Source organism: Setaria italica, chromosome IV (assembly GCF_000263155.2).
Source record: "Setaria italica strain Yugu1 chromosome IV, Setaria_italica_v2.0, whole genome shotgun sequence".
In the NCBI taxonomy this organism is placed as follows: Eukaryota; Viridiplantae; Streptophyta; class Magnoliopsida; order Poales; family Poaceae; genus Setaria; species Setaria italica.
Window position 1 is genome coordinate 36250113 of NC_028453.1, and position 26950 is coordinate 36277062.

The 26950-nt window shown below is 42.6% G+C and overlaps 2 protein-coding genes across 2 annotated transcripts; both read left to right on the top strand.

Moving 5' to 3' along the window:
* Positions 1–14077: 14077 nt before the first annotated feature.
* Positions 14078–15241, top strand: LOC105913478. The gene has a single exon (XM_012845322.1). It carries the CDS (start codon positions 14159–14161, stop codon positions 15239–15241), a length of 1083 nt encoding a protein of 360 aa, XP_012700776.1. The 5' UTR covers positions 14078–14158.
* Positions 15242–22291: 7050 nt separating this feature from the next.
* LOC101780139 (pollen-specific protein SF21) lies at positions 22292–26578 on the top strand. The gene is made up of 11 exons (XM_004966015.3): positions 22292–22554; positions 24553–24652; positions 24740–24837; positions 24964–25052; positions 25152–25212; positions 25289–25375; positions 25458–25535; positions 25617–25673; positions 25764–25819; positions 25902–26037; positions 26113–26578. Exons 1-11 carry the CDS (start codon positions 22327–22329, stop codon positions 26332–26334), a joined length of 1212 nt encoding a protein of 403 aa, XP_004966072.2. The 5' UTR covers positions 22292–22326; the 3' UTR covers positions 26335–26578.
* Positions 26579–26950: the final 372 nt, after the last annotated feature.

The window sequence follows — 26950 nt, forward strand, 5'->3', positions numbered from 1 at the left end:
ATATTTTCTCAGCACATCAAGTCTCTCAAACCTATGCTAGAATTTCTCCAACCTGTCATCACTTATAATATATGTAAGACTTTATCCGGATCTTTGGGAAGGTTAGTCCTAGTAAAAATATTATAATCAGGATATTATCAAAACAAGAAAGACTTCTGATGGATCTTACTGAGACTTGTCAAAAAGGTCATCGAAATAAATTGTTTATGAAGCGGGAGAGAATGAACACACGCATTTAGGTAGTGGACATGTGCAAGGGCAAAGAGTAATCGCGAGGCACCAATGAAGTCCTCGTAATCGAATTGTACATGGTTGGAATAATGAGTATGGAGTAATCCTTAATCTTGAAAGAACTTGGGGTCTGATGAAGCTCAAAGAACTAAGGAGTATTTTATGTCTTTTTCTCTTTTTCTCATCATCATTTTTTTTCTTTCGTTTTCCACAATATATGTATGTGTGTGTATATATATTTTTTCTTTTTCTTCTCAGAACTTTTTGCAACATATTAATTACTCAGCAATAGTTAGAGATAATGCGATAACTCTCCACCCATATTTAGATGATGCTCGTCCTCGAGCATGAAAAGGAAGAAAGATAAACTATTGATGTAAGGATCAAAATCTTCGATCTTCTGGAAAAAAATTATCTTACTCAACTGGAAGGACTTCCACGCCAAATTTCAGAGGCAACAGAGGGGGGGAACACCCCAGGCCGATCGGCCTAGCCCCTCCTAGTCTCTGTTTCCTCCGTTTTTTATTCCAAGCACTGGTGGTTGCCTCCAGGTCTTGACTTTCTTAAAAAGGCACTGAATAATCTTCCGAATCTTCCTTGATATATTTTCGATACTCAAATTGGGTTGTGGTCAAGGAGATAGTAACAAAAATGATATTTGGGTTTAGGTTTGGATGCCCAGCAAAGTTTGCGAAATTTTCAGTGTAGAAATCCATAATGCATGGACAGAAAGGCTCGCAACAAGAGGTTACATCAAAAGGAATGACCAGCTTCTAAGTGTCATACCACAGAAGTACATCCTGAACCAATTCAACCAATTTTTTTTTTGCAATCTACAGCTCATAAATATTTGGCTTTGAATGGGTAGAGCAATTGCAAAATGTATTATTGACAAGGTCAGCATAAGTTGTAACCAAGAAAATAAAAGAGCCTTTGATCCATTTAAAAGAGAGAGTAATAAACAAACATATGGGTTCAAATTATCATAACCTCCACAAAAAGATAAGCCGATATTTATGTCAATTTCAGTTCGTGTTAGAGAGAGCATTAGTACAATAGTGCAATAACCAAGTACAAATATTAAATAAAGTGGCAACGATCATCATCTTTCAACATGATAAGAACTCAAACCATCACAATTAATCACATATCATTATGTTCAGTGATGCATATTTTATTAAGCATGGCATGGTGAAACACACAAACTGCTGAAAAAAAAGAGAAAGTAAAACAAAAAAGTAAAACAGAAAATACTACGCACACCTAACACACATGCTGAAATGAATAAATAAAAAGAAAAGAAAAGAAAACTCGAACCACGCGTGTGCGTTTTTATTCGTCCCCTTCAGTCTCTAGTCCACGTCATCTTGCAGCATGTCGTAGTGTGGCTATCCCTGTGGCGCGTCTCCTTGCTGTTGGTACTAATGATACCCCTGCTCGTAGTGCTCCTGCGCTCCACCTTGGTACTGATCTGGAGGCACAATCCCCAGCATGCTGAACTGATAGGCGATGGTTATGTTGCTATCCTCAATTCTGTCAGCGGCTTGCCTCACAGTACCTGCATCTTGTAAATTTCTTTGTATATATGCGTCCGCGCACTTCTCTGTGGCTGTGGCAGGTGCCATGTAACCATGGAAAGCATATGGTGCTGGTGGAGATGGCTGTGCTGGCTGCTGAAATTCCAGTCGTACTGGATACGCCGTTTGCTGAAAATGAGGTGCATATGGGCCTTGTGCCCATGCTTCTGCCGGCACCTCCGGCCATTGTTCTTTCTGCCATCCTTCATGGACTCCCTCGTAACTTGGTGCATTCTGAAACTCAGTTTGCCAATAGCTTGAGGTAGGTGGTAGCACTAGTACTTCTGGAGCTGCTTCTGATGATGAGCCTTCTTCTATCCTTTGTCTTCTCTTGTCTTTCTTTGCCTGAAATAAAATTCCTTCTTCTCACTAGTTAGTCTTGCCCACATGGTAAATCACCAATCTTCTGTCAAGCAACTTGAAATTAGTGACTCCAACCGTATGTCATTTCTCTCCGTCGCCACCAATTAAGTGTGTATTTTTCATTGTCCTGGCATCAATACTTCCTCCTTTTGTGAACCACTCAGGGACCCTTTCAATATCTGGCTTCAAAAAGGATGCAATCATGGTCAGGTAGCAACCCGACCCAACAGTTCCGGTCTCTCACATGGCTTTAGCAAGCCATTTATTTATCATAAAAAATGAGGGGTCAGTTACTTTCTTTCCCACTACTGCACAATAAAGCCAGTTCATCTCGGAGTCAGTAATTTTGGTCTCATTCATTCTTCCCGAGATGCGGTGGCTCATCCAAAAATGAAATACTTGCAGTATGGGATTGCAAATATTTTTTTGTTGCCTGTTTTCTTCCTTTCTAATTTTCTTCCAAAATTTCTTTAAGTCTTCTTCTTCCACTTCTCCATATATTGGGGCTTTACGATTAAAATTGAGCAGTGTTGTGATTGCTTGATATGTAATAATCTTCATTTCAACCTTTATTCTAAAGGATAGCCATGGAATTTCTTCATTTGTCTCCTCGTTCCATTGCATGACCTTTTTCATGGTCATGAATATCTCCACGGCCACATCCTTGTGTACACTAATGGACTATTAATAGCAAATTGCATCCATCCAATATTTCCCCAAGAATTGGTAAATATCATTATGAAACCCAATATTCCAAAGAAAGTTGTCATCAAAGTCATGGTTGGCGACGATTCTCCCTTTAATATTCTTCAGCCGCTCTTCCTCCTCCTTGCTTTTTATCATGAAGTCGTATGCCGACTTCTTTTTGGTGAAGCCCCCACGAGAGTGAGTCGCTCTCCTTGAAATGTCCAGCACGGCTTCAGGAATTCCACGCAGTTCATTGAACCATATGGAACAGCTTCGTGTGGTCATCCCACCAAGCAACATACGATCGCTGCGTGGTGGTGCCGTGTCGACGTCCATGCCTCGCGGTGACACAGAAACCGAGTGCCGCTGCAAAGCACTAGATGTAGATGATGCTTTGGCCGACAAACGAGACCTCTTGATGTCCTTGAAAATTCTTCCCAAGCTCTTCATGGCTGCACACTCAAGAAAAACAGCTCGCCGATATTTCTTACTGATGAGAAAATTGCACAAGAACAAGGACTAGCAAGAGTTGATTGCTGAAATTTTCTAATGGCTGGAATTCTTTGTATGAGTGGAGTTTCAAAATTTTCGAAGGTTATTCAGAGGTGCTCTTGGTGTGTTGGATGAAAAATATGATGAACAACTAATACATACCAAAGGGGGGGCGCCTAGAGGCTTAAAAACACGTCAGGCCGATCGGCCTGGTGTCTTCTTGGTTCCTTTCCTCCTCATCTTTCTTCACATGCATCTTGAACAATAATTGTACTAAAAATTCAGCACCTCACATGAAAGGCACCATCCAAGCAATCTCCTCCACTCCTTTGTGTTGTCATTTTATTGAAAATCGTGCACCTATGTGTCATAGGCTTATTGTTCTCAATTTCACTAAATGCCTTTTCCTTTGAGCTGCAACAAACAAGTATGGTATACCACTCTCTGTTTCTTTATGCATGTGTGGTAAGTGAGAGTGTTTCCATGATTGTTCCCGTGATCACAAAATCAACCATTAGTGTAAATGAAGCTCATAAACCCTCCAAATCATGTTTAGATGCTTAATCCTCCTGTAATTTCCAAAACTAAAAATTAACTCAGAGCTAGCAATGAGTTCAGATAAATATTAGAGAAGTTTTGAAGCATCAAAAATATTTGTAAGTTAAAAGGATTTCCGACTACATCAATTTTGGTTCCACCGGTATCATTCATTCTCATGAATTGAGATGAAGCAATTTCGATTTCAGCCACGGGGTAATGGGTTTAGTTTCTAATTTTGGCCAAAAGTGAGAGAGGAATATTGTATAAAAAAATAAATGCACCTCAGAAAAATTCTAATTCTAAGAAAACTGATGAGTTTTCCAAGTTTAAGCAAACCAAAATCCTATGGTCACGCGAGTCCTAGCATGCGTCAAAAATTTACAAAGTAAGAACAACGTGGCTCTACTCGTGTGTTTATCATGAAAATAAGTCAGGCTAAACATCATGGTCAAGATGAAAAGTTTGATAGGATAGAGATATACGGTTCTAGTTTTCCAAGAAAAGTCAAATAAAAATTGGGATGGCTCGTGTCATTGGTTTATGCAAAAGAGAGGAATAAAAATGACTGAGCGAATGAAACTCCAAATATTGTTCTGACCTAAGGTTCAACTTATTAAATGTTCACCAGGTATGGCGTAGTAAAACCTGCGACTCACTTACTTGACTCTTCAAATGACTTCAGGGTCGTCCTCCCAGTAACTCATTCTTGACTAGATGATCGTGTTGCCTCCTGCAAAGTGGTTTATTTATAGTCTATAGCTAGACTCTTAAATTTTTCAGTTTAGACAGCACTTGATGTCGGCTTTGCAGTCTTCGGCACCCACTTTTTCACCATCTTTGACTTTGATGCAGGCACAAGCTTGGCTATTTTTTGGTCTTCACAGGTTGGCGTTCTTCCTTCTACGGGACGATAGCAACTTTTTCTGCTGGCTTCTTTTCTTTTGGCTTCATGTTCTTCTCCTCCTTCTTGACACAATGATGTGGTGGTATATACTTGCTAGAAACCATGTTGCATACCTCAAAGCGTGGGCGAAACTTGACGTGGTCATAGTGCCATTGATGTCAAACTTGATCTCGCCCTTCCCAACATCTATGTTTGCCCTTGTGGTCTTCAGGAATGGCCATCACAGTGGGAATTTATCTCCTTCTCCCATCTTGAGTATCATGAAGTCAACAGGGGCAAAGTGATTTCTGATCTTCACAGGTACATCTTCAGCAATGCCTTCGGAATAGCAAACGGTGTTGTCCGCCAACTCCAGGCACATAGCAGTTGATTCTAGCTCTGGCAGGCGTAGCTTCTCGAACACAGCTTTAGTCATGACGCTCACACTTGCGCTAAGATCACATAATGCCCTTTTGAACATCACCGCTCTAATTAAACACGGAATGGTTGGACACCCAGAACCTCTTTTCTTCTCGGGAGCTTGATTAGTGATTTCAGCACTGCACTCTTCTGTCATCTTGATGTGATCTGTAGTGAACTACAAAATCTCTCACTTGTTCGTTAGAATATCCTTGAAGTAGCGAGCGTAGGTTGGAACTTGTAGAGCCTCCAACAGTGGTATATTGAAGTTCAACCTGCGCACAACTTCAATAAACTTCTCAAACTGTTTGTCAGTTTTACCTAGACGATGGCGTGGTTTCTCTAGCAGACTCTTTGTGTCATCTTGATCGACCATCTCAAACTCTGGCTCCTCCGTTTCAATCTCCGGAGCTGGGGTAAGTGTCTTCTCCTTTGAAGTCATCTATGCTTCTACAACTGGTTTAGACTTCCTAGCTCCCGCTGGACGTTCTATATCTTCTGTTTCCTTGCTTGAGCGACTTTGAATAGCTTTAGCTGACTCTGGATTCATCAGTTGTCTTAACAACTTCCCTTGATTGCTTGTAAAATGCCCAACTAACTGTGTAACTTGAGTCTCTAGCATTTTCATCATGTTCATCCATTGGTGGTTCGAACTTCCGACCTCTATCACTTTGCTGTCAATATTTTCCAGAATCTTATCCGTAGCCTTGAACTTAGTGACAATTGTCCTTGTTGGTTTTACCTTACTCCTCCATGAACTCCTTCAGCTGAATGCATAGAGGTACTATGTTCTGAATAAATAAGCTTGCATTGAATTGAGATCTATTCTATCCACACCGATAATTGGATGGTGGAAACTATTCTCCCTTCTTCTTGTAGTCTAGCAACTTTGCTTCCTCTGGATAGTCTTTCCCGATATGGCCATAGTCGCCACACTCTTCACATGTTGATCTTGCTTCTGCTGCCTTTAGGTCTATAACTTGAGTTTCCTTTACCTCCATCTTCTCCAGTCTCCTCATCAGCAAGTCGATCTTTCCTTCAAGTAAATGATCACGCTCCACCTGCAACACTCCTTGTGTATTTCCAGTAGGTTGAGCTAGGAATAGGTGCACATATGATGCTCATGCATCGTTGTTTGTAACCTTCTTGAATAATTTGAAAGCTTGAGTTGGGGTGAGGTCTATAATTGATCCTCCAGCTGATGCATCGATAATTATCCTTGATGCTGGTGTCAGCCCTTGATAGAACTTCTGGACTAGATCCTCCTACGGGTAGTTATGTGGAATTGCACGGACGTAATCATTGAAGCGATCATGAGCTTTAGCAATCATCTTGAAAGCATATTGAGCAAAAGTAGTTATCCTGCTTCTGAGATTCTAAGTCTTGGCTGGCGAATCATGTTCAGTTAAGAAAGCCTTCATCAACCCATCCCAATTCTGAATTGTTGCCACCGGTAAAGAGTAAAACCATTGAAGCGCTCTTCCAAGTAGAGAGTAAGGGAACAACCTTACCCTTAATTGATTCTGAGTAACTCCATCCACGTTGAAGGTGTTACATAGCTGCATAAACGCTTGTAGATGAAGATTAGCATTTTGCTTGCCAGTGAAAGGTGAACTCTGCAAGGTTCTCAGTCTTGAAGTATCGATCCCAAACGGTCGACCGCCGCCGCCCAATTTATGGATAGGTAAGTCATTGGTGTTCAGGATGCAAAGTTCCCCGATAGTAGGCTCTCGCTCTGGTTGTTGATATCCCATTGCAGGTGCTTGTGGTTCTTCTGGAGCAACTGCTGCTTCTCCTGGACTTACTGGTGGTATCGACTTTGGAGTAGAGGATGATGATGATGATGTTTCCGACACTTCCAATTCTTCCTTAACAGCTGAAGGTTAAATCTCCAACTTTCTTGCTTGTGCTAAATGTCTTCCTTGCCTATAAAGTTTTTCTGGATCATTCAAATTTTTTTTATTTGTTGGAGAGGAGTCGTCCATCTCCTGTTAGCATTAGTGAAAGCAAACACATATATACAAAAACTAGATCTGAAATTTTGATTGTGTTATACAAGAACTAGATCTAAAATTTTGATTGTGATAGCACAAAAACAAAAAGATTAGAAAGAAAAGACTGAAAAATCATCAACAAAAAGTTATATCTACATATGCATAGTTAAACTAGAACTTGACTATTAGATCCTCGGCAACAGCGCCAGAAAATCTTTTTGACGACTGTTAGCACGTCAATTTGTGAATTGCAAGTGCACGGATCAGTTGTAGCTCTTCCCTCAGAGTATTCCCCAGGTTTATCAATCCATGGAACTTATAGCACAAGACCAATTTCAACTGGCATTGTTAGTATTAACTTGGTATTTATGAGAGATTCAGATCCAATCTATTAAGCATGTACAGACAGATAATAGATAGAGCAAATGTAACCAATCTAAAGCAAATCCAGACTATGCATATGCTGTAATTCTGAGCATGGATAATAAAGCAACACAGATATGATCTTAGTAAAAAGCATACTTAAATCTACACCTCTGGTCCAGATCCCGAAATCCCCCACCTTACACAAGAAAGATCTTGTCACGATTACCTCTATTAGCGCAAGCAGGTTAAGGGCCTGAGCATAAGAACATGTTATACTCATTGGTATATTAGGCATGCAAATCTGGTCACCACGACCACAAGAACACCTAGGCAATCTTTCATCGATTCGTAGATTTGAAAAGCAAACAAATCCGATAAAACATAAAACCATCAAAGGAGATACTTAGATTACTAAGAACATGAAGACATCTATTACTTCACCATAAATGATTGTACATCACAAGATCACCACCAGGATCTTATCTTGATCTTGATGACTTCTAGCTCCAGAACTCGAGCGTGATCTTCCTCGCAGGGTGATCACGTCGTAGAGATTCGCCTACGCTAGCCTCTGACAATTGCACGGCCCTCGGCTCTCTGGAGAGATATCCCTCAAGCTCTTTCTGCTTCTCTGTTGCTTCATGTCGAGTATGTCGTCTTGGATATCAGGTCGGTGGATTTTTCGGGGTATCTATAGTCCAGAGAGCGCGTTGCAAAAATTGGAAGGCAAGGGGCGAAAGAAACCCCAAGTCGATCGGCTTGGGAAGGTCCAAGCCCATCACCCTGGGCCTTCCTTTTGCCCCTCACGTTCTGCTTCGTCTCCTCAGATACTCTGGAATCTTCTTTTCACTTACATGTGGGCCTGGCACGTCGGTAGCTTTGAAATGAGATTGATCTTCAATGATTTTTCAAGTCTCCGCTTGATCTTCTCCTATCCCTCTTTGATCCCGAGCTGGTCATTGCCATATTTTCATAAACTTAGCCTCTAAGCAATATTGGAGGGTTCCTTGCCAAAGATGGGCACCAGGGGGTGCTAGAGGGTGCCAGGCCGATTGGCCTAGGCTCCTCTAGGCCGATCGGCCTAGCCCTTTCCTAGACCCGTTGACCTTCGTTTTCGTCTGGTTCGACGCTCATTCGGTGCTTTATCCAAAAATATGCTTTTAGGCTCAATTTCCTGCAAAAACACAACATCCTCCAAAATACGTTGCATATGTAAAAATGACCGATTTTTTAGGTGTAATCAATAGTTTAGGTATAAAATTCATGTCATTATTGAAGATGAACAGGGGTAAAAATGTGCCAATAGTGAGCGTCAACATGTAGCTAAGCCCCTACCGGCGTGATCACCCTGCGAGGAAGATCCACGCTGGAGTTCTGGAGTTAGGATCATCAAGATCAGGTAGGATCCTGGTGGTGATCTTATGATGTACAATCATTCATGGTGAAATGATAGATGTGTTCTTATTTCTAGCGATCTTAGTATCTCCTTCTATGATTTTATGCTCTTTCGGGTTTCATTGCTTTTCATTCTATGATTGATGATAGATTGTTTAGGATATGTTGGTGTTTTGTACCCGGCAACCTATCGTGGGGTATCCCGAGGTAGTAGATTGGTTGGTGGGGGATCGCCAGACCTGGAACTCGAAGGTAAAAGCGAAGACACAAGACACGGATTTATACAGGTTCGGGCTGCTAGAGTAGCGTAATACCATACGTTCTGTTCGGGTTGTTGTATATTGCGCCCTACGCTTGGGTGCTGTTTGGTGTTGAAGATTTGGTCCTCTGTTGTGGTTCTTTGAGATCTTGGCCTACCGATCTAGGGACCCTGTCCTCCTTTATATACTCAGGGAGCGGGATTACTAGTAGGTTACAAGGTAAGAGTCCTTGTAGGATTACATGGTATGTGCCCTAGTAGGATTACAAAGGAATTCTAGTAGGAGTCTGTCTTCTTCCTTTCTTACGGATACTGGAGATCTATCCTCGACAGGATATATTCTTGTGGTCATGGTGATCGAATTTGCATGTCTGATCTACCTATGAGTATGGCATGTTCTTTTGATCGTACCCTTAATCTACCTATGCTGATAGAGGGGATCGTGACCGGATCTTTCTTGTGTAAGGTGGGGGATTTCGGGAGCCAGACCGGAGGTGTAGATTTAAACATGCTTTTTACCGAAATCATGTCTGTGTTGCTTTGGTATTCATGCTCAGAATTACAACATATGCATAGTCTAGGTTGTTCTAGATTGGTTACCTCTACTCTACTTTTTATCTGTCTGTACACATTTAGTAGATTGGATCTGAATCACTCATCAACACCAAGTTCATACTAATAATACTAAATCTTGTGCTATAAGTTCCACGGATTGATAAATCTTGGGGGAGAACTCTGAGGGAAGAGCTATAACTAATCCATGTATTTGTGATTCACCAATTGACGTGCTAACTACCGTCAACAGATACATTGGATCAAATTGGTAACCAAGGAACCTGATTCTGCACATATATGCAGAGTTTGAAGAAGTAGGAGGATTCATCTCGCATTAGAACGGATCGTGACAAAATGGTTCAGCCTTGAGAAGGAAAGAATCGGTTCAGCTCAGCCTTATGCGCATATTTGCAAGTTCCGATCAATACTACCAATTACCAAAAGGCTTGAAAAATTGAAATTGTCGGTTCAGTGCTTGAAGTTGTAGATTCTTCGAAAAGGGAATTTGAAATTAGGTGGCACATATCACACCAGTCATGAAACAACAGTTCAAGTTTTTTTTTCTTTGGAAAGAAAAGGTCCCTTGTCCTGGCCTCCTTAGGGCATGTACAGCCGGTCTATTTAGGCCATCTGCGTGCTACAGTTTTTGCGTTTACCCCCCCACCACCCCCAATTGAATGAGGAGAGAAGCGAAGGCCGTCTGCACGGGAGACGCCGAGCTCGGCTCGTGCTCCAACCTCAAATCGCCGACGAATCGACGCGCTGTACGAGCACTCGTCTCCAAGCCGTCTCGCGGGATCCTGATGCGGCGGGCGGGATTCATCTTCTTCGCGCCAAATCAGTCTTCCCCGCGTCCTTTCTTCACTTCTCCCGCCATCAGTCGCAAGCAACGCCTAGGCGGCATCGGCGGCGGCGGCGGCTTCGGCAGCAGCGGTGGCCGGTGGGGGCAGAGGCAGGACGGATGCAGCCGCCGCTCCAGTCGCCGATGAGCGAGCAACACGGCCACGGCGAGGTCGGAGCCCTGGGGCGCGGTGGAGGCGCTGGAGCCCGGGGTTCGGCAGCGGTGTTGTATCCTAGTCGCGACGACTCGGCGGCGGCTCAGGCCACCCCCATCTCCGGCAATCGATGGTATGGCGTTGCAGCAGCTCCCATGCCCTTTTGCCGGATCCACGGCACCGGCGCGCCAGAGGCGGACGGTTCCCATGGGCTCGGCGCGGCGACGGATTCCTGGACGGACGCGGACGATTTGTCCCCAATCCATGCCAGAAGAGGCTTCACCGGCGGCAGCGGCACCAGCCATGGCAGAACCTTCAACGGTGGCTTCACCGGCGGCAGCGGCACCAGCTCAATTTCTCCTGCTTTTCGGCGTCAACCAATTTTAGATCCAGCATGGTAAAACTTCTTCCAATTTGTTTTTGTTTCAGCATTGTTGTTTCCATTAGCAATTTTGTCAGTGTCGTTACTCTATCTGTTTTGTTCTGAGGAGCATGATAGTGTGGTGTTTTGCTTCTATCAGTATTTGTTTTGTTTGGAGGAGCATGATAGTGTGGTGTCCTGCATGATAATTTAGACGTGCATCCTTCTTATCCAAACAGATATGAGGTTGCTTCTATCAACAGTATGGTAGAAATACAATGCTATGTATACAATTCTGCTGATAATCTTTTGAGTATACTCGTCATGATAATCTTTTTATCTGAAAACAGCATCTTCTCTGAATCTCTGAAAACAGAAGTTTTATCCAAATTGAGGTGATGATCCATTTAGTTCAGTCATCATTGACATGATAATTTTTTTAGTATACTCGTCATTGACCTGATATGTGATCCTTTTTTCTCATTAGATAATGAAGTTGGCAATATATATGCACTACCCTTTGACATTCTTTGTTTGGATCAAACTGCTGCCGAGTATGAACTATTGATTGTTGTTTTTAATTTTGTGAAATGCATATGAACTGATGGCATGTGAGCTGATGGCATGTGAGCTGATTATATTTGGATGGTCCTGGAGGCATCTTTGTAGTTGGAATGTTAGAATTTACTAGCAAGTGAAGCTACTGTGAATATCCCTGTCCCATATCAAGGCAATGTTCTCTTATCTTTTATTAAAACAGCAGCTTTTCTGCTAAACTTGTGTGCCTACCTGAAGTGTACTCATAATGCACAAAATAAAAAATATTCCTTTTTCAGACTACCAGCCATGCCAATTTTGCTGGTGACATGCTATTAGTTATAATAAAACAGCAGTTATTCTCTGAATTTTGAGTCTGAATTAACATGCTGACATGCTGTTACTTCATTTATACAGGGAAAATAATTCACACCCACCTGGTGGATTTATGGGCATTTTGAACAGCCAGGCTGTAGTGGATGTAGATAAGCAGTCTGCTGCAGTAGATAGAGACAATGGAAATGTTAGGACTGAGAAGCGGATTTTGTGGACAGCAAAAGAAGATGAAAGATTAATGAGTGCTTGGATCAAGCATTCGATGGACTCAACCACCGGAGCCGATAGGAAGGGTGAAGCGTATTGGGGTGATGTTATCGATGAATACAACAAGAAAACAGCACCACAGAGGGCAAGGAATGCAAAGCAAGCCAAGGATCGATGGCACAAGATTAATAAGTTGTGTGACCTCTTTGAATGTGCATATTTGAAGGCTCGCAGGGTGTATACAAGTGGCTATTCTGATCAGATGTGGATGGAAGCAGCTGAGGATTTCTATGTGGAAGACAGCAAAAATGATGAAGGAAAACCTGTGTTAGGACCCTTTACTCTTAAGAATGTTTGGAAGATGTGTCGTGAAGAGCCGAAGTGGAAAACCTATAATGAAGGGCTGAAGAACGCTCGTAAAAGGAAGTCATATCACCTCGAAGAAGAAGGAGAGGTAAATGAAGATAGTGCAGATGAAACACCAAAACGTCCAATAGGCCAAAAGGCAGCAAAAAAGGCTGCTCTTGCTGCAAAAGGCAAGTCCAAGGAAGTAAATGAAGATGGAAAATCCAAAAATTCTGCAATTGACGTGGACAAGGTGGACAGACTTGGCAAGATACAGGAATGTGCCAATGCAGACCGTATGAAGATACTAGAATTGCAGAAAAAGTTGTCTTCTGATAAAATTGAGACCACAAAAATTGCCCATCTAACAGCACAAGAGAATAAAGAGTCAAAGAAGCTAGAGATGGAGGGGAAGAAACTAGAGATGGAGGCCAAGAAGATTGAGATGGAGGGGAAAAAACTAGAGAAAGAATCAAAAATGATGGATGCATATAATAGCCTCATTTCACAAGATACCAGTTCAATGACGGATGAAGAAAAGGTTGAGAGGGTTGCTGCCATGAAGTGTTTGAGGAAGATGCTTTTTCCTGAAATTTTCTAATTTGGTATGTGTTCTTTCTGTTTCCTGTTTTTTTCAAAAATTAATTCAACAAGCTGATAGAGTAATTTCTTGCAGCTTCATCATGATGCACTGAAGTAGCTGCTGCCCTGATGTAGCTGCTGCCCTGATGTAGCTGCTGCCCTGAAGTAGCTGCTGCCCTGAAGTACTAGTAATATCTAAATGTATGCAGCTAGTTCCAGTTATCCGATGGTTTAAAACATTGTGTTGGTCTGCTTGGCATTGTATCACTTAGGCTTAAGGATAATAGTTGTCTAAATGGTTCTCATTTTGATCAATTGGTTATGGACTTATATTTGAATTGCTTTCTGTTGGAAGTTGCATAGAGAACCCTATATGAAATCTTCAAGTTTTAAATGAAATTATGACAGTGAAATGAGAAAAGCTTTTTCTGTGAATGTGTAATGTGAACTGACGCATGGTGTGAATGTGCCATGCTTGTAACTGACGCATGGTGTGAATATGCCATGCTTGTAATTGACGTGTGAATGTGGCATGCTTGTGAACTGACGCATTGTGTGAATGTGGAATGCTTGTGAACTGACGCATTGTGTGAATGTGGAATGCTTGTAACTGGAGGAGTGAATGCTCCATACAGTGCCGAGTACTATATATTTTTACCTCTGTTGGCCGCAGATTGCATTGCTCTTTAATCTACTGCTGTTCCACCTCTGCCACGCTCTGATCTTCCACCCAGCCAACTGTATGGAGCCGTCATCATCAGATGAAGCAGGTTATCTTGAAGATGACGACGACTTTGATCCTACAGAAGTGTTCACAGTGGATGATCTTCTAGCAGAGGATGAAATCTTCCAAGAAATTATAAATGAGATTGCAGATGAACTGAAGGCCGAGAACAATGAAGAATCATCAACTGGAAGTCACCGTCGTCGCCAGCTTAGTGGACCAAGAAGGATCATACCAAGGAATCAGCAATCAGGTCATGATGATCTTGTCGCTAATTACTTTTCCGCAAATCCTATATACACCGATGAGATGTTTCGAAGGAGATTTAGGATGAATAGGCCATTGTTCCTACGCATCGTGCACACGCTAAGAGCTTGGTCTCCTTATTTTACCCAAAGAGCCGATGGAATTGGTAAGCTTGGGCATTCACCCCTTCAAAAGTGCACTGTGGCTATTAGGATGCTGGCTTATGGCACCTCTGCTGATCAACTAGATGAGGTTTTGAAGATCGGTGCCAGCACTTCTTTGGAGATTTTGGGAAAATTTGCTGAAGGAGTCATTGCATGTTTTGGTGATGAGTATCTACGTCCTCCAAGACCCGATGAACTGGAAAAAATCTTAGAAGAAAATGAGGCACGTGGTTTTCCAGGGATGTTGGGAAGCATCGATTGTATGCACTGGGCATGGAAGAATTGTCCAAAAGGTTGGGCAGGCATGTTTACACGTGGTGACAAAGGCGTTCCTACTATGATCCTTGAAGCAGTGGCGTCTCATGATCTTCGTATATGGCATGCCTTTTTTGGTACAGCCGGGTCTCAGAATGATATCAACGTCTTAAACAAATCATCATTGTTCATTGATGCAATAAAAGGCGAAGCTCCTAAGGTACAATATATGGTAAATGGAACACAATATGACATGGGCTATTATCTTGCCGACAAAATATATCCAGAATGGGCGGTGTTCGTGAAAACCGTATCATCTCCTCAGTCGGACAAAGACAAATTATATTCAAAAATGCAAGAAGGGGCGAGGAAAGACGTCGAGTGTGCATTTGGCGTACTGCAATCTCGCTTTGATATTGTTCGACGGCCGTCAAGGTTATGGAAGCAGGGAGACGTTGTCAACATAATGCAAGCTTGTGTTATCCTTCATAATATGATAGTTGAAGATGAGAAGGAATTGGCTAGAGTTTCATTGGATGTGAACGAGAATGCGAGTGCGACGATAGTACTCCCATCTGAAGTGCAAACAAGTGACAACCCTAATCCATGCTTCGCAGAGGTGCTTCGAAGGAATTCGGCAATCAGAGCTCGGCCAACACATAGGCAACTCAAGAAGGACCTAATCGAGCATATATGGCAGCGCTATGGACCTAATCGTGCACGATGATGTAATTATATTTAATATATCATTTATGCTTATGACTTTAAACAAATATTGTAATCGCAATCCTCTTTTATTTATATTTGATGTGGTTTTAATCAAATAGCAACATAATGGTACACAAAGTTGTGCTCATGATTGATCTTGGCTATATGCAAAGCATTAAACAACTTGCAGACAGTGAAATAGACTCTCCATTGTATGATTTGTCTGTATAGCTGTCTGTTTACTAAATTCGAGGTGCTTGCAGACAACCCCTGTCTGTGGACTGTACATGCCCTTAGAGGCCAGAGGTCTCCTATTTGGAAGCCTTCTCCCCGATCCTGTGTGACCTCCGGAAAACTTCGGGCCCATCATTTTTGTTTCGAGAAAGACTTCGGGCACATCTGTTTGGTACGGATGGGTAACAGAGCAGCCCAGCCCAACAGATTCCCATTTTTTTTTGCGTGGAAGCCCAACAGATTATTGGATGAGCGTGGACTGCAATGAAAAATAAAAGCAACGTGCGAGGGTGGGAGCGTTTGCCAATATTTTTATTTTTTCAGCAAAACACGTGAATCCTTTCAGTTTGATGAGGCGCCTACGTACTGAATTGCCGACGTGCGTAGACTTGCATCGCACACACGTTGCTTACAGGCGCACAACAGCCTGATCACATGGAAGTCGCTGTGCACGTGCGCGATCCATCGATGGCCGCAAGATTAGTTCATCACCAACGCCCAAAGTGTCGGCCACTAGAGCCTTTCGATTTCGAAGGTCACCGAACCGGTCGTGTAGCTGCAGATTAGGAAAGCTCGGAGCACTTCGGCATGCGCGCGTGTGCTTCCAGCGGCATGTAGCGCGTGCTGTTTTCACTCTGTACGTGCTTGAACAGGCAATTCGGCACCATATTTCCGTGGGCTTGCTTGGCCCATCTACGCTTGGCACGTGCATGTGCCTGCGTGTGGAGTATAATTATTAAACCTTTTTCTCTTTCTCAAAAAACATTATTAAACCTTTTTCAAGAAAACAGCAGTGTCACATGAATAGATGCACGTAAATCATATCTCCAAGAGTATCTCCGAAATACTAGGTAGACTGAAGATCTTGATACTTCCCAAGTTACCATAGATGTCCGCATCTTACTGAATATGAGAGCCCATCAGGCATCGGCTAGACTCAAACATTGGTGAGTAATGTAGGTTCCACCACGGGAAATCTAGCCTCAGTTCACTGAGAATTGTTAAACCTAACTTTAGTTTGAGAGCTCTGACATCTAAAATTCTTGTGTTTCATGATTGTATTATGATTTGTGCATAAGGATGGTTGGTACTTGGTACATAAGAAAAGACAAATTCATATACACATCAGTCGAGAGTTAGTTTATGTCAGGAGTTATGGACTTATGGTCATGTTTTATGTAATTTTCACACTACTAGAGAAAACATCTTTACTACCAGCTGGGAACCCTTTAGTACCGGTTTCGCAACCTGTATTGGTATTTCGGTACTAAAGGGTATTAAAAAAAATAAAAAAGGCAATTCCCCCCGGCCCCCCTCCCCCCTGCCCCCCCTCCCCCGCCCGCCTGCCGCTCTTCACCCCCATCACACCCCTCCGCCCCCGCCCGCCGTCGCCGCCTCACCTCACCCCACCGCTGCTCCTCACTGCCGATGATGGGCGAGCGGAGGGGAGGGGAGGGGAGGCAGAGGAGGACAGAAGAGGAGGAGAGGAAGCTGGGTGAAGAAGAAGCTGAGAGAGAGAGGATAAGAAGCTGAGAGAGAGAGAGATAGAGGAGGGGGGCGCGCCGGGTGAGGCTGACGGATAAGAAGCAGTGGCAAGCGACAGGTGGAGCACTTTAATACCGGATGGAGGCTCCACCTGGTACTAATGGGTTACCTTTAGTACCAGATAGAGGCCCCACCCGGTGCTAAAGGGGGTCACGCGGGGCTCCTCGGGGACTATCCATTAGGCCTGATACTAATGCTCACATTAGTATCGAGCTAAAATTCAACCGGTACTGAGTCTCAGGATGAATGCTCATTTTTTTAGTGTCAAGTAAAAATGATGGTGGTGTAATAATGTTTACGTGTTAGAGCCTCCATGACAACCGGCCTTTTGTCGATATAAATGTGAGAGCTCCTGATAATGCTCGGGTATGGTTTAGCAATTCCCAATAAAGTCATATATATATTAATCTAAGTTTATTCATATATATATTAATCTAAGCCATAGGTGTATTTCAAACTTGGATGGTTCAAAAAAAAAAGTTTACGTGTTAGAGCCTCCATGACAACCGGCTATTTGTCAATATAAAGTTATATATATTAATCTAAGCCATAGGTATATATCAGACTTGGATATGGTTCAAAAAATTTCATATAAGTGCATGGTTATGATCTGCGTTCATGCAACATCTTGTATCTATTTATTGAGGGTACCGAGCTACGCGGTAAAAGAACAGATGTGAAGTATTCACGGTCAGCTAGCTTAGATATAACACCAAAAACCACAGCCGTGACGAAATGAAACACGTACTGGTAAAACGTTAGATACTTCCTCCATTTCTATTTATAGTTCATTTTGTCTAACTCCTAAGTCAAACTTTTCTAATTTTGACCAGGGGAAAATCATCAACATTTATAACATGAAATTTGTTTCGTTGAATATACCTGCATTTATTTGGTATTGTACATGCCAACATATTTTTGGGCAGCGCTAATCAGCGCGCGCCAGGAGGGCTGCCGGTGCTCGATCCCGATAGCCCACTCCCATCCCCGTAACTTTTCTTTTTGGAATTCGGAATATACCAAATTATACATATAACTTCGATGCATAACTTCATAATATAATTGCTTATGAGATAATTTTTTAGCACAACTTCAATAGTATGCAGAACTTATGCGTACAACTTTTAGGTACAATTTGTAAGAATAACTTCGAGTTTTATTTTTTAGAAAGTTGTAACCTATACACACGATTTATATGCACAATTTTTTCCTAACAACAATTTATGTAATAAAATTCGTAATATAACTTTCATGGTACTTATACGTGTAATATTTGTCACAACTTTCACGAGAACTTTGTTAAAAAATTATGAACATAACTTATACGTATATAGGATATTTACTTGATACAAATGCTATGAAAAAATAATTGAAAAGAGAAAGATAAAAAAAAATCACGCGCGCGAAGTGCGCGTAGCACCGTTGGTCCGCGCGGGCTAGCACGCATGTGCGCGTGGGCCCCCCGGCCGCTCGCATCGCACGCCACCAAGCGCGTCAGCGCGCGGGGGTAGAACCCGTTCCTATACCAGTTAAAATTTTAAAAAAGTTGATCCAAGTTGATATAGAACAATGTTAAAATAAACTCCAATCTGGAATGGAGGGAGTACTGCTGACTCTTAAGAGTCGACCGGGGTCCCAGACCAGGTGACGATGATCCAGCATTTGCTACTAGTCTACTACACGATCGGTATAATCTCGTAACCGCCAATCATGTATATCCGGCACCCAGCTGTGGCAGTTCGACCAGCCGGCCCGGATACAGCAGAAGCGTGAACCCCCAAGCTATGTGCGCACGCAGAATCACAACCAGCATGTCCGAAAGAGACGCCCGCCCTGCTGCGGAGAGGTTAGAGCCGGTATCGGTGCCTTTCGCGAGTGTAGATGCGTGCCGTACGTAGCTCGATGACTCGACCGCTTTTCGGCAAGTCCTGCGTTACTCGCTGGCGCTGCGTGCGTTACCCACGCGGACCCGCAAACGCAACGAGACGAATAAAAACAGCGGGATGGAGACGAAACGGCCGGGACAGCTTTTCCCTTTGTCGAGCTGGTATGGTATGGTGCGCGCACGTACACCGTCGCATTCGCCCGGGGATCCCATGCAGCGTGCCTGCGGGGCAGGTTATTTCCTTGCTTTTGCCGCGATCGAATCCTTCCTTGCCCCCATGCCTCAAACTTGCATCGCATCGGTGCCTTGCCTAACCAGCTGCAGCACACGACGTCGTCGCCGCCGCTCGCTGCGTGCGTGCGTGCGTACGTTGCGTGCTGCCTCTGGGCGGCGTCGCACGTGTGCGCATGCTCGTGTCATGCATGGCTTCAGTACACGTTTGGCTATGGGAAACAACGCATCTGGAAAGCGTGAATCTCACGGAGTTTGGCAGGAGTTTGGACACGCCGGATCGTGCTGATGATCGCCACGAAGTTGGTTCTGGGGGCGCAGGAGGGTCGCGAGTTTTTTGAGGAAATGGGAGGCACACATCGCCGCACCAGGGGGTTACATGTACAAGATCACACATTAACACATTGACATTGATAGAAAACTAATAATTCTCAGTTCTTAAAGTTAAATGACATCAGTACATCATTAAGTACCGAATACATGAGTTCAAACATGGTTTAATCTCACTTCTGGGTTCTCACAGTCTAGGCTCAAAATTTTTCCAACTCCCACCCAAGGACCACCGTGGCCAAAACAGCCCATTACACGGGCCGCACGCCGAATAAAAACATTTTCTCTCGTTTTATTAGCCTTTTACGTCGTGTACGAACTGCTTATACCCTAAACTGTATGGTATCCTGTCGAGTAGCGTGTACACAGGCTACACGGCCGTTTACGGCAACATTGTCCGGAAGTACGAATAGTACATTTGAGGAAGGACCATGCTTAGAAGAGTAGAAGAACGGATATATTTTGTGAAAAAACTATGTCGCGGAAATAATAAGAGCTACTGAAAGTTGGAAATGGTTTATCCTCGCGTTCAAGATTCAGAGTTAATACATTTGTCATCATTTTTTTCAAACTTTATATATATTGAGACAGAGAGAGAGAGAGAGAGAGAGAGAGAGAGCAATTCTGTGCTGGTCGGTTGCCTTTAGCTGTAGAGATTTGAATATCATCAAGAGCCAGGACACCAAACCAGCAGGAAAACAATTTCTCCGCTGACGTCATGTACCGGTGTCCTCTTCGCCACTGGAGCACGAAAGCTACATGGACTCTAAGACTCTTAATCTGCATTTCTAATATTCAACCAATATAGAGACATCTGAGCAACCGGCCGGGGTTACCAGGCGGCATGCATATGTTGTAGCGCCACTGCGAAAAACGCTTCTGGACGCAACCAATATTTCTAGGACGTCCTGGTAGTTTGGTAGGGTGTTGTTGGGTGTAAGCTTCATGGTGAGAAAGCTACATTACAATTAATAAAGCTGCAAATTAAACAAATATCATGCAAGTGATGAGTCAAATGGCAATCAAGAATGAGTTGACAGTGATTCGCTCGAACTCTAGCTAGCTTACAAGTTTCTCGTCTCGCTTGCTGATGTCCTCAAGAAAGGAGGAATACAATATTTGTGTGGCTTGGAACATATTTTGTATGTCTCATGTTCCTTAATCTCCAAGTTACTTAACCAACCGTTGTTTATTCAGTCAACTTTTTGGAAAAACTTGTCTTCAAGAGAGTTGTAGCAATTGCTTATTCCTCTGAAGTCACTATTTGAATTCTATGTTTCAAGTTATAATAATCTCGTTTGTAGTTATACTTAATTGATCTGAATTGTTATATTCTGAAAATAAGGCCGCAGATATACGTATATATTTGATAAATCAGCCATGAGCTGCTCATGTCCCCTTTTTTTCGGCAAGAATGAGCCGATGAAATTATCGTCATGGTCAAGTATGATATCTCACAATTTATTTTATTTGATTTCCATGGACCTAAATTTTGCCCAACAGCATCAAAGCACATCATTGAAGAAAACAATATCAGATGGTAAACTCTGTCACCCAAAAAATACTAGCTTCCATTTTTTTTAGAAATGAAGTATTATGAAAAAAGATGCTCAGTCAACTCATCTGGAAGTGCAGAGAAGAGGTGACATTTTCTTACAGCCATATTTTATCATTCAAGAAACCATTAGTTTATTTTCACTCTATTTGTGTATCCAATCGCCACTTTATCCTTGACGCTCAATGCACAAGACAAAGACATGAAAGCAATGTTTGGCTCTCCCATCTTTTCCCTTTGAAAAAAGAAAGCTTGAAGCAGCAAACTGGCATACGTACATCGCCTCGCCACAATGAAAAGAAACAAAAGCTAAAACGAAAGAGAAATAAACACTTTGATGTCTCCTTATTAAACAATATATGGTTTTTTGTTGTTTCTAAATGTTAAAAACTATGTACACTTCGAAAGAACAATAAGTTAAATTACTGGACTACGAATAGAAGCATGAATATGATAGTTACCGTTCTCACACTTTACCTTCACTTTTGACATTGTAAGACTTTGTCTTCTAACTCTAGTTTTGAGCTCTTGATATAGAACCACGTATTTCAACTTGATGAAACAAGGTTTCAAACTCATATTTTCAAGCTTTCGTCTTTGAATTTCAATTTTTTCTGCTAGCAAAACCCACCTAAATCCAACATCTACCAAAGGTTGGAAGACCAAGCTTGAGGGCCTATACCATGAAGCCAAGACTATATTTGAAAGGACACACCATGATGTCTATGTTACAGGGTAAGAAGGAGAATAGGACAATTATGAGAATGAGAAAGTTGCTAGTAACAAAGATGTTACTAATAATGAATTGTTAAATGCTAAAATTTTTGTCATATGTCTAACCCTTCCATTTGTGGATGGCACCGTAGCGAGTATCCTAATCGAAGCAATGGTTAAAGGGCTAAGAATCTTTTGCCATGTGCCTCAAGTTGCAAGGCATAGAAGACTCTACCTCGTACTTGTGCTATGTAAAATTAGGGTTGTGATTAAATACATTGATAACTCATGTTTATGAATCTTTACAATATAAGTATGCAATTATAAGTCACTAAAAAAGTGTTTAGCCATACAAGAAAATCAAAACGTTATTGACAGGCATGCTAAAAACCGGGCCCTAAAAAATGTATGCTACTCAAAGAAGTGTACACCGAGAACTGTGCTCTTGACCGGCCGTAGATATTCGATGGACTCTTGACCTGTCGGTTTCCTCTTTCCGCGTAAGCTGGACTGGATCGTAATAACCGGAAACTCCCAGGGGCCAAAAACCCAAAACGCTGCGCCGCTGAGGACGCTCGGTTTATAAGCGAAGGCCAAGAACTCCTCCAAGATGCGCAGGTGGGGAAGCAAGCCAGCGGCGGCCGGAGCATCTTGGAGAGAGAAAGAAGGGGCGGTAGGTGAAATCGGAGGCGTCAGGAGTGGGAGGGAGGAGAGGAGGAGCCACGTCAGCTTGACAGCAGTGCACGTGCGGTCGGCTGCGGCGGCGGCGGCGGGGATGGGCGACTCCGGCGGCTCCGTCGTGTCGGTGGACGTCGAGCGCATCTCCTTCGGAGGCAAGGTTGGGGCATCCCCCTGTTTCCCGTTTCTTTCTTCCCTGCTGCAGTTGATTTCTGCTCTCCGTGAGGGGAAGGGCGGTTGGGGGCAGCGGGTTGAGAGGTTTCGATTGGATGGCCGGAAGAAGCCAAGTTGGTAATCTTGGGGTTTAGCTTCGCTTCGATTTAGTTCCTTGCGTGGTAGGGTTAGCGGTTCCAAAGGAAGCCGCGCTTCTTGAATTTTTTTTCACTAGCTGAGCTTGCTTGTTTTGTGTGCATTGTAGTATTGGTTTCAGATTCAAGCCTTGTTTTCTTGTACGATTTCAGCTGCCCTGTTTATAGAATCAGGTTCGGGTTTATCGTAGTTTCCATTTGAAGTTCGGCCACCTAGATTGTAATTTTGGGGCGCACTTGCTTCTGGATTCTTGTTAATTTTTGCTCAGAATTCGGCGGTCCTTCCTGTTTTGCCCTCTTAGCGCTGCCCCTTCCCCACATCCGTGTCGTCGTTTGCTACCACTAGCTTGCCACTTGCTTTATGCGCCTCGGTGTATGCTGAATCGACATCCGTCGTGTAGCATCGGTGAGATGAAATTTTTGGGGCTGCGTCCTCAAGTGGGTGTTGGCCTCTACCTGCCTTTGCCCATGCGGATTTCTTTTCTCTGGTATATGGTCCTCGTTTAGTCATGTGGTCCTATGTGAGTTTGTGTACCTGGCTGATTCAATTCAAGTAATCAGTTGCCTGCTTTGTGCGTGCTTATCGCCAGAAGAAAAGAAATCATAAAGATGTGATATTGACGCTTTTGGGGTGTAGCTTGGGTGTCCTAACTGCCCCTTTTATTTCTCTATAACCAATCGTGTTATCTCCAATTGTGGAAGCGACTAGGCATTTCTGCAGATTGAATTGAAGCGCAACTGCGCAAGTCTGATGGATTTAAGGTCTCTTTGTGTACTGGTGCTGTTCTAGCTTTATTTGTTGGTTGGGGAATGCAGAATTTATACTTGGTCTGTGAAATCTAATGCAGCTGAATCTGATCTTCCATATAGCTACAAAACTGCAATGCAATATTTTAAGATAAAAAAACTATCATCCTTAGCTTGCACAGAAGTAGTTCTTGTCAAAATCAGTAGAAAGGGAGTTGGGAAAGAAAGTAGGTTAGTGCAGATGGGTGAAAAGGCTATCTAAGAAAATCTGTATGGTTTGCTAATATTTGAGTTTAGCTAAGTTTCCTATATCTAAATCTGGAGTGGTGAGGTCCACTAATCAGTGGACAGAATCTAAAACTTAGTTTCATCTCTCACACACAGATATGTCCATAGCAGCCTCCTCTCTATCAAGTGTCAACTGGATCTTCTCCCACAGTCCAGGCCCACATATGACCCTAGCAGCCTACATGGTAAATGTAGGGTTATGATCCAATGATTTGGATTGAAATTGCACTAAGGATTACTTGAAAACCTTTTTACTCTGTTATTAGGAATGGCTAAGTTAGCGTGCCAGTCTCTTTCCTGACAGGTTACTGAGTTACTGTTATTTATAAAAGTAGGATGGTTGTGATGGTGTGGAGTCATTACTTCACAATCACTTCTCATCATACATATCCTTCCCGTGATAGAAAAGAACAGCTAATAATATTGTCCTAGCACGTGCTTTTCTTGATAAGTATCTTTTTAGCTATTTGCTTGGTGGAGGAATCATTTCCTGTTGGTACTTAGTGCTATCTTCCCCTTTTTCTCTTGGCCCTAGGAGATGTGGTCTAGGAACCATCCCTGTGGCATATCACATTATAATGGAGCTATTACGCTTTTTCTTTATTAGTGCTCTGCAAAATTTTAGTGTAACACTCGTGGTTCATAAACTTTGCTTTGCTTTGGGCATAAATTCCCCCTTCATATAGGCATTGATTTAATAGCATAACATGCACATGGATTTTATTATCTGGTGTGAGCTACAACGTGGTGGTTTAATGATTTTGTTCTTGCCTTCTTTTTCTCCAAGTGTTTACACTTCCTCTTGTTTCCTTCAGGAACACCATATACAAACAAATCACGGATCTGTATCTGTTGCCATATATGGTGACCATGATAAGCCTGCTCTTATTACCTATCCAGATATTGCCTTGAACCGTAAGTTTTACAATCATACTTTCCTTATGTTAGGTTATTTTTATGAATTCCGTAGAACTGTGACTGAAGTCCGCTACTGTTGATCAGATATGTCTTGCTTCCAAGGACTGCTCTTCTGTCCTGAAGCAGCTTCATTGCTGCTCCATAATTTTTGCATTTACCATATCAGCCCCCCAGGACATGAGGTTAGTGGAACTTGCTGCTGCAGTGTAGTTTATTATGTTTGCATTTATCTTGACAAAGTGCATTTGGCAATTCTGGATCAATTTTTCATAATTGCATGCTTTACTGTCCTTTGGAAAATCATGCAGTTAGGAGCTGCTCCAATTTTGCCGAGCACACCGGTGGCATCTGTTGATGACTTAGCAGATCAAGTCGCGGACGTACTCGATTTCTTTGGGTAAGATCTTCTCATGTTCTTTGACAAAGTGATAATCCTCAAAGTTTCTCTCGACATTTGTGAAGTAACTTCTTCTACTTGTTTTTTGTTGTTTTCCAGATTGGATTCTGTTATGTGTTTAGGTGTCACTGCGGGCGCATACATTCTTACTCTCTTTGCAGTATGTATTTCTTCTAAACTAGTGTGCTCTTTTACTGCTTGCACAAACGCATAGTAATTTTTGTTCTTTATTGCAGACAAAGTACAGAGAGCGAGTATTAGGACTTATTCTTGTTTCACCTCTATGTAAAGCTCCCTCATGGTCAGAGTGGTTTTATAATAAGGTAGCTATTCGATATTTAGCTTCACAAAGAGACATTTTCCCTGCAGAGTAATAATGCTATACTGATAGATTTGTTTTGCTAGGTAATGTCAAATTTACTATATTATTATGGCATGTGCAACGTGGTGAAGGATATTTTGTTGCAGCGCTACTTTGGCAAGGTAATTAAGTGAGCTTTGGTTATGCCATGTGATATTTGTGTAGCTGTCTGTTGAACCTTTATGTTTGAATTTTCTCCTCAGGGAGTACGTGGATGCTCTACAGAACCTGAATCAGATATTGTGCAGGCTTGCAGAAGTGTATGCGCTAAGACTATTCATCCTCCATTATCAATTGCCATGTATTTGTTTCAATTTATGATGCTTAACTCTCTCTTTTAATTCATGAAGTTTCTAGATCAACGGCAGGGCATGAACGTGTGGCGGTTTATTCAGACTATCAATGAGTATGTCCCTTTACTTGTCCAATGCTTACACGATTAACTCATTCCTGAGTCAGTAGAATCAATATTTTGCCATGATTTACAGGAGAAAAGACTTGACAGAAAACCTGAAGCAGCTGCAGTGCAGAACTCTAATTTTTGTTGGTGAGAACTCCCAGTTCCATGCTGAGGCTGTTCACATGACTGCAAAGCTTGATAGCCGATATAGTGCTCTCGTGGAGGTATATATTTACCTGCACTTTAACTTTTCACACAATGATTTTGGGGGTTACATACCAAGTTTGGTATCTTTACAGGTACAAGCTTGCGGATCGGTTGTGACAGAGGAGCAGCCACATGCAATGCTTATACCAATGGAATACTTCCTCATGGGATATGGCTTGTACAGGCCGAGCCAGATAAACTGCAGCCCTCGCAGCCCTCTGAACCCATTCTGCATATCACCTGAGCTCCTCTCACCCGAGAGCATGGGGTTGAAGCTAAAGCCAATCAAGACACGAGCCAACCAGAAAGCGTAGGAACAGATGATGAGAAGGCGTAGGAACTGATGTGTATCCCTTGAATTTTTGGTGAAGTGACATAGCTGTTGTTACCGTGATGTACATAGACAAGAGGTTAGGTTGGTGAGGGTGGGGTGGGGGTTCAATTCCATTGATTTGTAGCCTTAAACAGTTGTAAATTGTCACAGATTATTTGTTGAAGAAAGAGAAAATAATAAGGGAAGATGAGCTGTTGCCAATAGTTGGGTCTTCTCTTTAGTCAGTGCCATGACCCTTTTCATCAGCTTGTGAGCTAGACAGATGAACCATCCCAGTCTCCTAAATGATGTCCAGACCTCAGGCCATGGTTGCAGAAGCCTCCTGTGTTGGTGATTCTTTATTATATTATGGCTAGTGGTGTGTTGTGGTGTCTTTTCTGATTGTATGCATCAGTGTTCTCGTTGATGCGTGCAGCAGATCAGACGCAAGTTGGTTTGAACGATGCTAAACCGGGCTTGTCGTGTGCCTACCCGTTCTCAGTTTTAGAATTCGTGGGTGTGGTGTGTATCTTTGTCAGGTTGGGTGGTTTCCATGAAGCACAAGTGATGCAAAACAAGCTTCACAGTGCTCTTCTTGGCTACTAACCAAATCAACG

What these genes read in the sequence shown, in the direction of transcription:
- LOC105913478 (XM_012845322.1), top strand. Translation starts at nt 14,159, where the DNA reads ATGTTTCGAAGGAGATTTAGGATGAATAGGCCATTGTTCCTACGCATC.
- LOC101780139 (XM_004966015.3), top strand. Translation starts at nt 22,327, where the DNA reads ATGCGCAGGTGGGGAAGCAAGCCAGCGGCGGCCGGAGCATCTTGGAGA. An exon ending in GCATCTCCTTCGGAGGCAAG is followed by an intron (nt 22,555 to 24,552) that starts GTTGGGGCATCC and finishes TGTTTCCTTCAG; the next exon opens with GAACACCATATACAAACAAA. An exon ending in TTGTGCAGGCTTGCAGAAGT is followed by an intron (nt 25,674 to 25,763) that starts GTATGCGCTAAG and finishes TAATTCATGAAG; the next exon opens with TTTCTAGATCAACGGCAGGG.